Source organism: Hyla sarda, chromosome 5, assembly GCF_029499605.1.
Source record: "Hyla sarda isolate aHylSar1 chromosome 5, aHylSar1.hap1, whole genome shotgun sequence".
Classification (NCBI taxonomy): Eukaryota; Metazoa; Chordata; class Amphibia; order Anura; family Hylidae; genus Hyla; species Hyla sarda.
Genome location: NC_079193.1, coordinates 374,803,671 through 374,816,150, shown reverse-complemented (window position 1 = coordinate 374,816,150; position 12,480 = coordinate 374,803,671). Strand labels below are relative to the sequence as shown.

General features: G+C 44.7%; 1 protein-coding gene across 3 annotated transcripts in view; it reads right to left on the bottom strand.

Annotated features, from left to right (window-relative positions):
* Window positions 1-542: 542 nt before the first annotated feature.
* Window positions 543-12,480, bottom strand: part of SLC45A4 (solute carrier family 45 member 4) — a 116,574-nt gene continuing 104,636 nt past the window's right edge. For all 3 annotated transcript variants that reach the window (XM_056522850.1, XM_056522851.1, XM_056522852.1), the window contains exons 6-9: window positions 10,518-11,578; window positions 8,144-8,243; window positions 5,017-5,228; window positions 543-4,133 (exon numbers count right to left, since the gene is read on the bottom strand). In XM_056522850.1, coding sequence (XP_056378825.1) covers window positions 3,762-4,133; window positions 5,017-5,228; window positions 8,144-8,243; window positions 10,518-11,578 — 1,745 coding nt within the window. In that variant the 3' untranslated portion in view covers window positions 543-3,761. The remainder of the gene's footprint in view (window positions 4,134-5,016; window positions 5,229-8,143; window positions 8,244-10,517; window positions 11,579-12,480) is intronic.

Genomic DNA, 12,480 nt, shown 5'->3' with positions numbered 1-12,480 from the left:
AACTCATTACAAATGCTCGGGGGCGTGTCACAACACAGAGCTAACTAATTACAAATTCTCGGGGGCGTGTCTCTCAACACTGAGCTAACTCATTACAAATTTTCGGGGGCGTGTCTCTCAACACTGAGCTAACTCATTACAAATTCTTGGGGGCATGTCTCTCAACACTAAGCTGCCTCATTAAGATTCCTCTGGGGAATGTCTCTCAACACTCAGCTAACTCATTACAAATCCTCGGGGGCGTGTCACAACACTGAGCTGACTCATTGCAGTTCCTCTGGGGCGTGCCTCTCAAAACTGAGCTTAGTCATTCTAATCGGATGCAGCTTTGGATGTAACCAAAAATCACTAAAGTTTTGCAAAACATGTAAACTGTAAAATGATGAAAGGTGAAAATATACATTAATTACAGTAAAATTCCTTTAATTCAGCACTTTTTTTTTTTTTTTTTACTTTCCCAGAATCACCAAGTTAAAATTTCGCAAAAAAAAAAAAACTCAAAATGGAAGACTTAGAGAATTTTTTTTTAAGTGATAGCAATATATTATTATATTATATACAGTAATTATGAATTTTTTATTCTCTGATAATCCGGAACATTTGACAATCTGGCATCTGAGGGCCTGGATTAATGGTATTGTACTGTACAGCTATGAGGATTGAATATTTATATATCTATTTAAAATGTTTTTTTGTTTCTTAGCAAGATAATGCAAACATCGACCTATTATTTTTCTTCAAGTGTCGGTAAAATTCCTGCCCAGCACCTATAGACCGGCAGCGGAACAACATTTACGATCTTAAAAAAGATGTTGTTAAGGCAAAATGACTTTTTTTTTTCACATGCCAGTATTCTACTATATATACATATTATAAACCATGCATTTTTAATACAACTAATGAGGATTTGTGATTATCACAAAGTGCAAAAAAGAAAAGGAGGGGGGAAAAAAAAAAAGAAAAAAAAAGGAAATTTGGAGAAAAAAAGTCTCCCATCCACATGCCCAAAAGATTCCAATCTAAAATATTTTGTGCTTTACAAAATTAGTTCTAGCTTTTGCACAGCACATTGACCTAAATTTCGCTCTAGCCCAGTGCTTCCCAAACAGGGTGTATTGCGGAGGGGCCCTTGTTTAGCTGTATTCTCTCTGACAAAGACAAAACACTGCTTCTTGGAGCATGGACAGGACCAGCAAAAAAATGCCACTGTGCAAATCAGAGATTCCAGATGTCAAATTCAAAAACTATTGAAAAACTACAACTCCCAGCATGCCCGGACAGCCGTTGGCTGCCCGGGCATGCTGGGAGCTGTAGTTTTGCAACAGCTGGAGGTGCTCTGGTTGGAAAACACTGCTGTAGCCCATACACCAGGTAGAGTCGTCCAACTTCCAAATAATGGAAACCTTCATCGAGTGGCTCAACCTTGGCAGTTCTCAAGCAGTAAGACAACTACAACTACCAGCATGCCTTTACAGCCAAACTGTAACTATGAGTAAATGGAGCACAAATCCACATTCGACTGAAGTTTTCCTTTATGATGGAGGCCCTTACTGGGTGGCCTTCCGAGGGGCACGGCTTCCTGATAAGTGGACATGTAAAAGACGCCTCCCATGTGACCCTTCATCAAATCGGATCAAACGTGCACTTACATGGTCACATCTGCGCCCATGTGCCATTTGCATATTTTTGTCCCCGGAAAAAATATTAGGGCTCCTGCTTTTCAGATCTGCTTCCCATTTTTTTGTAAAAATAAAAAATTCCACCAGTCAATCATGTGTTAAAGCCGGGTTCACATAGGGAGTAAGAAAAATAAATTATAGTGGCATTTTACATTTTTTGGGTGCCTGTTGATGTATTTTATTGATATTTCAATTGTCCTTTTTAAAGGAATGTGTCATTCGAATTTAATTTTTTCAATTCTTTTTGGAATTTTATTTTTTATTTAAGTGTTTATGTTAAACATTTCTTTTTTAAAGAATTTTTGGTGATTTTGTTCTAATTTTTCTATCTAAAATAAGCTAATTAGTCTTCAAAAACTGAGCTGAGATTTCCTGTTCTGCCTGTGATGATAAGACAGAGGCTACAGTAGATAGGGAAGACAATAGATGATGCTCACAGCTCAGTCTCTCCCTCTCTGTGGAATGACCTTCCTGAAAGGTCACAGAGCAAGCCCAGTAACGTTTCCTATTCATGTGAATGGGAAAAGTCCAGACAATTATGGCCAAAGTTCACAAAGCTTGCAGTAAAGAATATCTCTAAAAGGCTGTTAAAAACAGCTCCGGCAAGATGGCCGCCCCATGATGATGTACGACCCTGTATGAACCCGGCCTATACAGTTCAGCTCTATAAGCCCAGAACTGAAACGTATGCAACATACGCGAATTGGTTTCCTTAACTAATCAGTAAGATGCAAATGCTTAAAAAAAAAAAAAAAAGTACAGTTTCAGAAAATCTTTTGAAATTAAATGACGGTAGAAAAAAAAACAAAAAAAAACAAATATTTACATTAATCGCTTAGGATTTAAAGCAGATTTCTTCTCTGGTGCAATATAAGCCATATATTATATTAGAGCCATTGACCTGACGTGATTGGACTGAGAAAAAAAATAAGGGGTAGTATTGCTTTAAATCTGGAACACCTGACATCAAGTGAAAAGGAACAACATAATTCCTTCTTAAGCCATGTTCACACACCGTTTTTTTGGTTTACATCATTTTTTGTTGTTTCCTTTTTTTTTTTTGGCTGTAAAGCAAAAAAAAAAAAAAAAACGTAATTTTTTTTTATTTTTTATTTTTACGGTGTGCGAACACATCCTTTAAGTAAAACGGGGGGTAAGTCAACCGCATACGCATTCTCACGGCGTCCCATAATTGGACGGATTTGCCAGGCATTTGTAAAAACTAAAAACTATTGGTACATTCCAACACAAAATATATAGAATTTTAAAAGGCAAAATGAAATTAATGCAATATAGCAAAAAAAATAAAAATTATATATATATATGTATAAACTTTTTCACTTGGTGGTTTTCAGGCGCAGAGTACAAGCTGCAGAGTCTCTGAGGTGAAAGCGAATCATCTGCCGCCCACACGCAATAGATCTAAGTGCCTTCTCCATCTTATATTTACATTTTTGTTTCCCTTTTGCGCCCCGTTCATCCTGAGCTCGCTGCTTCACGAATATAACTATACACTGCAGCGAGGACTGACACGAGCCTTGGGAAAGAGGAAGCAGCGGGGCAGGGAACAAAAAAAAATGCAAATTTTTTTTTATTTATTTTTAAATAATTTTTATATTTATTTTTTTGCTCTTTCCATATCGGCAAAATGGCGAATCCATTGCGTGTCGCTGACAGATGTGTTCTGACGGGTGCGTTCACAGATCAGCAGTGATTTCAACAAGAGAAAAATCTATTGAAAAAAGACGTAATCGTCGTTCTATACACCCAAAGTGTCATAAAATACCGCAAAACTAGTTGTCGTTAATAACATACGTTATACTCCGCATGCAGTAAAAGGCAAAATCCGCAAAACCGGAAAAGTAAATGAATCTTCATCTATTTTTCCGTGTTTTGCTTCCCCCCCGGTGATCGGAAATGACCTCGCACTTCACCTTCTGTAACACAAGCACACGAGGAGAACACCTGAAGCTACGGGTCATGGGTTGAGCTCAGTCTAGACGTCCGTCCGATATTTTGTCGCTGTGGGCGGAGTCAGTGTGGAATGTGTTATGATTTTTTTTTTCTTTTTAAAGCATCTGCTCATACAGCTGATTCGTTTTCTACTTCTGGAGTAACTGCAGCCGCCTGCCCTTTGGGGGAGAGCTTTAATACCAGGGGCTTGTCAGGATCCACTCCGTTAGTAGTGGCGGCGTCCGGAGCGACCTGGCGTTTGGGTTCCTCCTTGTTCTCGTCTGGGACCTCGGGGTATATTACCAAGAACGTAGCCGTGAGAAATCCCAGGAAGGAACCTATGGAAGCCACCAGAGGTATCACCCGAACACTGCCCACCAAGTCTACCACCGCACCGAGGGCAGAGGCCACCAAGATCTGCGAGATGTAAACCTGGCAAGACAAGATGGCGCAGTCTATGCCAAAGCCTCTCTTGGAGTTCCCGGGGCTATGATGAATGTACTGTGAAAGGGGGGAAAAAAAAATAACAAAAAATTAGATACATCAAAATTAAAACAGTACTCCACTGCCCCAGTACTCCACTGCACGCTGGGTGCGGGGGTCGTGACGTCACGGCCACACCTCTCATGACTTCACACCACACCTCCTCAATGCAGGGCTATGTGAGGGGGCGTGGCAGACGCCACACCCCCTCCCATAGACTTGAATTGAGGTAGCGTGGCATGATGTCACAAGGGGCATCGCCGTGACGTCTCGACCCCCTCACCCGGCAATCGGAACAAAATTGTTAGGATCTATTTCTCCCTGTGATCAGTCACCTCCAGCCGTGTTGATTAGTAGACAGATTTAATTCATATGTATTGATACAGATGGATGTTCTCTTACATGGAGAGAAACCGCTCCATAAAAGAAAATAATACCCCAAAATAGATTACAGCTATTTTATATGGCAACACTCTGAATGTGAGCTGATTGGCTAAGGAACCCCGGTGGCTCATGGTGTATAATTTTATTTTTTACCAAACACAGGGTTCCTTTTAAACTTTCTTATCATAGAAAAAGCTTGTTCTTGAAAAAGCCTCATTATTTACCAAGGTCATTTGGATAGTTTTCGAACATCACTGGGTGCTGGCCAGAACTAAGGTTATGGTTAATTGAAACTAGATAAAACCGGCCAACACCATCTAAAGTTAGAATATATATATATATATATATATATATATATATATATATATATACACACACACACACACAGAGAACATGGATATCAAAATATAATTTTACCAGCAAAAATTTTCTGAACGCTGGGGCAGTGGAGTACCCCTTTAACAAAAAAAACATTTTGTGCCATTTCAGCACCACTGAACGGGACTGAGCCCCTCACCTCATCCATCTCATGGTATTGTCCTAGCAGGGCATATGGGCAGTAGGAGATGCTCATGGAGACTATTCCCATGGTGCTGATCATGATCATCGAGACGTAAACGTTGGGGAAGATGAACATCACCGAGGTGCCGATGGAGAAGCCCAGGGTTCCCAAAATGTAGATGATTTTGATACTAAGGTCATAATTATCCAGATACTTCTGTAGCAAGGCTGCGAAAAACAACGGACAAGCGATTATTTATACGTATACGGTAAGTCGTAATACATACAATCTGATCAAACGCTAGAGAGACGGCGGTCTTAATGACAAAGCTGGTCGGTAATGTCAAACAGGTCAAGGTCAGATGTATAATCTGTTCAGCTTCTTCTATGGCCACCAGGGATGTAAACATTCGTCGATTCAATGCCATAGACCATCACATAGATTATCGTTACTCTTCCCTACCCTAGGCCACCAGGGATGTAACCACCTTCCCATTTAATGCCATAGACCATCACATACATTATTGTTACTTATCCCTACCCTAGGCCACCAGGGATGTAACCATTCTCCAATACAATGTCATAGACCCCCACATATATTACTGTTACCCTTCCCTACCCTAGGCCACAAGGGATGTAACCATTCTCCCATTCAATGTCATAGACCATTACATACATTACCGTTACCCTTCCCTACCCTAGGGAGTACAGCTATTCCAGTAACACCGTAGCCCAGTGGTTTCCCAACCAGCGTGCCTCCAGCGGTTGCAAAACTACAACCCCCACCATGCCTGCTGCACCATTCAAAACAAAGGCGTCGGGGTGCCATTCTAGACATCAGTGCTCGGACCCCCCCTGCTACATCACACTTATCCCATAACTTGTTGGAATACCCTTTAAACCCCCTGGAGACATCAGCGACACCTTTTCAGTCATTATTGACTTACAATATAAGAAAATGTAAGTTGTAGGTAATCTGCACAGACTTATAGTAAGAAAAAGAATTTCTTCACAAAAAGTGGGTAAAGGGGGCAAGAAAAGGGAAGTCTGTGACATCTGTATACAAATATATGGAGAAGACGCTTTATGGCAGATGTCATAAATCAGCGACATATTGGCGATTAAAGGGGTACTCCGCTGCTCGGTGTTTGGAACAAACTGTTCCTGAACGCTGGAGCCGGCGCCGGGAGCTTGTGACGTCATAGCCCCGCCCCCTCATGACGTCACGCCCCCACCCCCTCAATGAAAGTCTATGGGAGGGGGCGTGACGGCAACCATGACATCACGAGCTCCCGGCTCCAGCGTTCAGGAACAGTTTGTTCCAAACACCGAGCAGCGGAGTACCCTTTTAAGATGATAGGGGTTATAGTTCCAGCAGTCTCTCCTGTTCATCGTAATACCCTCCGCTTCGGAACACATTGATGTCCACGTGCGGTTACCTCTTTATCTGGCAATGAGAAGAGGACGAGAGCGGCAACATCTGCCGCAGCTTATCCCTCCAGCAGCATGATACACGATCTAATCCCTGCTCTCTGAACACTGACACCAGAGCCGGGTACTTATCCCAACGCAACGTCCTACCGAACTAGCATCGGCATGGATCAGCATTCAGAAAACATGTGCTTATATTTATACTGATAAAAGTGTCCAGAGGTGGCTCTAGGCCTCGTGAGGCCTTAGGTAAAACTTGAACATGAGGCCCTCACTGACGAGATGTTACTATGTAGTGGTGGTTGGCAGCACAGTATTGTGTAAGGGACAGTATGGTGTAAGGGACAGTATTGTGTAAGGGACAGTATGGTGTTAGGGACAGTATGGTGTAAGGGACAGTATGGTGTAAGGGGCAGTATGGTGTAAGGGGCAGTATGGTGTAAGGGGCAGTATGGTGTAAGGGGCAGTATGGTGTAAGGGACAGTATGGTGTACGGGACAGTATGGTGTAAGGGACAGTATGGTGTAAGGGACAGTATGGTGTAAGGGACAGTATGGTGTAAGGGACAGTATGGTGTACGGGACAGTATGGTGTAAGGGACAGTATGGTGTAAGGGACAGTATGGTGTAAGGGACAGTATGGTGTAAGGGACAGTATGGTGTAAGGGACAGTATGGTGTTAGGGACAGTATGGTGTAAGGGACAGTATGGTGTAAGGGACAGTATGGTGTAAGGGACAGTATGGTGTAAGGGACAGTATTGTGTAAGGGACAGTATGGTGTTAGGGACAGTATGGTGTAAGGGACAGTATGGTGTAAGGGACAGAATGGTGTAAGGGACAGAATGGTGTAAGGGACAGAATGGTGTAAGGGACAGTATGGTGTAAGGGACAGTATGGTGTACGGGACAGTATGGTGTACGGGACAGTATGGTGTACGGGACAGTATGGTGTACGGGACAGTATGGTGTAAGGGACAGTATGGTGTAAGGGACAGTATGGTGTAAGGGACAGTATGGTGTAAGGGACAGTTTGGTGTAAGGGACAGTTTGGTGTAAGGGACAGTATGGTGTAAGGGACAGTATTGTGTAAGGGACAGTATGGTGTAAGGGACAGTATGGTGTAAGGGACAGTATGGTGTAAGGGACAGTATGGTGTAAGGGACAGTATGATGTAAGGGACAGTATTGTGTAAGGGACAGTATTGTGTAAGGGACAGTATGGTGTAAGGGACAGTATGGTGTAAGGGACAGTATGGTGTAAGGGACAGTATGATGTAAGGGACAGTATTGTGTAAGGGACAGTATGGTGTAAGGGACAGTATGGTGTAAGGGACAGTATGGTGTAAGGGACAGTATGGTGTAAGGGACAGTATGGTGTAAGGGACAGTATTGTGTAAAATACTGAGCAGCTGCCTGGGTGCAGGTATCATTGGTGCCAAGTAACATAGCGGGTCTCTATAGCGGCTCCAGATTTACAGTTCTGCATTGTTTTTAAACCCTTTTTGTACTCAATAAACTCTCTAGTGGACTTTTGCGTCTTTTATGGCGGAGGACTTCTGGTGCAGACCGCGCGCGATGAGATTACGTCATCGCAACCGTCCTGCACGGTAAGAGCTGCGGAGCTGTGAGCACAGAAGCAGGGAGTAATACTGAATGGAAAGTAAGATGGCATCAGGGATGCTACAGAACTCTTCAATAATGGACCAAGCCTTACCTGAGCAGATGGCAGCAGTCGCAGCGTATATGACCAGGCCCCAGCAGCCCATCTGCACCCCGGCATTGTACTGATGTAGTTCTGTTGAATTAGATATCGCCTAAGGGGAAAAAAATGTAAAAATTAGACGACCCAGGAACAGCAGTAGGTGAGAAGTAGGGGTTAAAAGGGGCACTCCCCTGGAAAACATTTTTTTTTTTTAAATCAACTGGTGCCAGAAAGTGAAACAGATTTGTAAATTACTTCTATATAAAAGTATTACTCCTCCCAGTACATATCAGCTGCTGTATGCTCCACAGGAAGTTATTTTCTTTTTTAATTTCCTTTCTGTCTGACCACAATGCTCTCTGCTGACACCTCTGTCCATTTTAGGAACTGTCCAGAGCAGGAGAGGTTTGCTATCAGGATTTGCTCCTACTCTGGACAGTTCCTAAAATGGATAGAGGTGTCAGCAGAGAGCACTGTGGTCAGACAGAAAGGAAATTTAAAAAAGAAAAGAACTTCCTGTGGAGCATACAGCAGCAGATAAGTACTGAAAGGAGTAATATTTTTAATTTGCAAATCTGTTTCACTTTCTGGTACCAGTTGATTTTAAAAAAGAAAAAAAAAATTCCAGGGGAGTAGCCCTTTAATAGTCAGAATATTTGTGAATGGGGGAAAACCACAAGCACCTGGTGTTTCCCAATGTTTTCTGTCACATACAGCCAGCAATAGCCGCAGGTCACACAATGCATCATGGCCGCCTAACGCCCTGCAGTCAGTAAAGTGCCCGAAGACAGATACAGTCTATGAAGAACATCTAACAAATGGGGACCGATAATTTTATCCCTTATACCAGTAACCAGTGTGTATGGTCTCTTTTCTGTGAATTTACACAATTTTGACTCAATTTTCTGTGATTTTTCTCCCCTACATTTCCAGCAGTCAAAACAGTCCCAAGTCCCCAGTAGTACCAGACCCCCCCCCACATCCCCCATAGTTGAACATTTCTCCCTACTTCTTTAGTAGTCAAAAAAGCCTCAGCCTACCCTAATAGTCAAAGTATACCCTACAGCAGCCCCCCAATAATCTCCATTAGTCACAGTAGCCTCACATTATGCCTTCCTACATCTTTACTAGTCACAAAGCCCCCCCATCAACTACCCCAGTAGTCACAGCAATTAATCCAAGTCCCCAAAACTGGTCGGTAATGTCAAACAGGTCAAGGTCAGATATATAATCTGTTCAGATTTTTCTATGCCCATGGCCACCAGGGATGTAAATATTCTCCCATTCAATGCCATAGACCATCACATACATTATTGTTACCCTTCCCTACCCTAGGCCACCAGGGATGTAACCATTCTCCCATTCAATGCCATAGACCATCACATACATTACTGTTACTCTTCCCTACCCTAGGCCACCAGGGATGTAACCATTGTCCCATTCAATGTCATAGACCAGTGGTCTCCAAACTGTGGACCTCCAGATGTTGGCTGTCCGGACATGCTGGGAGTTGTGGTTTTGCAACATCTGGGAAGTCCACAGTTTGAAGACCACTGCCATAGACCATCACATACAATATCGTTACTCTTCCCTACCCTAGGCCACCAGGGTTGTAACCATTCTCCCATTCAATTCCATAGACCAGTGTTTCCCAACCCAGTCCTCAAGGCACACCAACATTACGGGTTTTTTCAGTTACTCCATTGGAATAGAACAGGGAAAAATTAAAATCCTGGACTGTTGGTGTGCCTTGAGGACTGGGTTGGGAAACACTGCCATAGACCATCACATACATTATCGTTACTCTTCCCTACCCTAGGCCACCAGGGACGTAACCATTCTCCCATTCATTGCCATAGACCAGTGGTCTCCAAACTGTGGACCTCCAGATGTTGCAAAACTACAACTCCCAGCATGCTCGGACACCCAACGGCTGTCCGAGCATGCTGGGAGTTGTAGTTTTGCAACATCTGGGAGGTCCACAGTTGGAAGACCACTGACATAGACCATCACATACATTATCGTTTCTCCTCCCTACCCTAGGCCACCAGGGTTGTAACAATTCTCCCATTCAATGTCATAGACCACCACATACATTACTGTTACCCTTCCTTACCCTAAGCCATTAGGGAGTACAGATATTCCAGTGACACCATAGCCTAGTGGATTGCCAACCATTGTGCCTCCAGCGGTTGCAAAACTACAACCCCCCACCATGCCCGGACAGCCTTTGGCATATTGGGAGTTGTAGTTTTCGCACAATGGTTGAAAAACACTGTCTTAGGCATTAAATGGAACCATAGCCCACTAGTTAGAGCAGCTACCCCAGCGGTCATTAGCCCCCTCTACAGATCTGTGCAGTATCAGGCCGGAGGGGGTGATGTACCTTAGGGTCACCTTCGAAGATGACCTGACCCATGAAGTCTGTGTAGAACACTGCTTCGGCAATAATGGAGAACCAGGTCAGTAAGTGGCACAAACATAGACGTAACAACTCTTTGGGCATCTTCAGCATGGAAAGCCAGAGCAGCCTGACCGTGGTCTTAGTCTCTCCTTCCTCGCTTTCAGAATCGCCGCTGGAGTTGGTGGCCCCACTCTGGTTTCGGTGCCTTTGCCTTTGGCGCTGTCTCTTCTGTATGTCGTAGATGTCATTCATGCTGCGGGACGACTTGATCAGCAGGCTGGCGTTGGCTCTCCTGTAGCGATATCGGTGGGACCCTACTTTGCCATAGTAAGAGAAGGTGTAAGAGGGCTGGCGATAGAACATGTGCCGGCGGCGCCGCATTGAGTTGGCGGTGCAGGACTGCTTCATGCCCATGCTGGTGTGTCCGTTCATGTTTTCTTTCTGTACTAAATCTCCGCCATTGGGCACTTTGGCTTCATTGACGTGATTATCGAGCAACATCTCCTCTTCCCTTTCATTCTCCCTGAGGAAAGCGGACAGGCGGTTGAATTTGGAATGGAGGAGTTCCTGGCTGGTGCTGCGTGGCGTGTTTGGGTAGGAACAGTCCTGGAAAATAGAGGGTTCTATGTAATGTAGAAACTCTGATTCGTAATCCAGCGTGGCGTCGGGCATGTGCAAGACAGAATCGCTTTGGCTCCTTTTGATATCCACTTCAAGATAGTCGAGATCTAGATCCTTCTCGGACTGGACCTCGTCTGGAAAAGAGTAGGATTTCTCCTCGTTGATGACATCCAGCCGAGACATGGGCACCAGGGTACTGTTTAGCCTCATGCTTGACAAGGTATCGGCTTCGTCTTCCAGGCGCTCCTGCTGAGGGCTGAACTGTTCTTCTTCGATGCTGAAGAGATGAAGGCCGACGGACACAGTGAAGATTATGGCTGCGAAAAAGAAAAGCACCTGCTGCTGAGACTTAAAGATGGATCCGAGGAAAGTCTGAGTCCAATCCAGACCGCCCAGCATGTAACCGATGGCTCCACCAAGACCTGCCGAGAGAGGGGTGGAAATCAGCAAACATAAAGACTGTACGAATATATCCATAGCGCATCGGTAGGGTCCTACAGTTGGGACAACCATAGATGGATTGATGGTTATAGTCAACGACTAATCCTAAAGCCTCTAGAAAAAGCAGAATAAAATAAATGTATAGGCTTGTATTCCCAAACATCAACAACTATCATTATTAATCCCTTAACAACCAAACCAAGTATAATTTCTGTTTTTTTTTTAAAGCATTAAAAGGAGTACTCCGCCCCTAGACATCTTATCCCTTATCCAAAGGATCTCCCTGCTGCACTCGGCGTTCGTTTAGAGCATCGGGTGCAGCTCCAGGGGCTCGTGACGTCACGACTCGCCCCGCTCGTGACATCATGGCCACGCCCCCTCAATGCAAGTCTATGGGAAGACTTGCAATGAGGGGGCATGGCCGTGATGTCACGAGCCCCCGCCCCGCATCGCCAGTCATCCGAAGTTTGCTCTGTGCCCATGTCTGGGGTGCCGCAGCGGAGATCGCGGTGGTCCCCAGTGGTGGGACCCCCACGTTCAGACATCTTATTCCCTATCCTCTGGATAGGGGATAAGATGTCTAGGGGCGGATAGGGGATAAGATGTCTGATTGCTGGGGTCCCGCCACTGGGGCCCCCCCGCTATCTCGGCTGCGGCACCCCAGACATCCGGTGAACGGAGTGAACTTCGCTCCATGCCGGATGGCAGGCGATGCACGGCGGAGGCTTGTGATGTTGCGGCCACAACCCACTCCTGACGTTACGGCCACTCAATGCAAGTCTATGGGAGGGGGCATGACGACCTTCACGCCTCCCTCCCATAGACTTGCATTGAGGGGGCATGGCCGTGACGTCAGGAGCCTCCGGCGCTGCACCCAACGCTC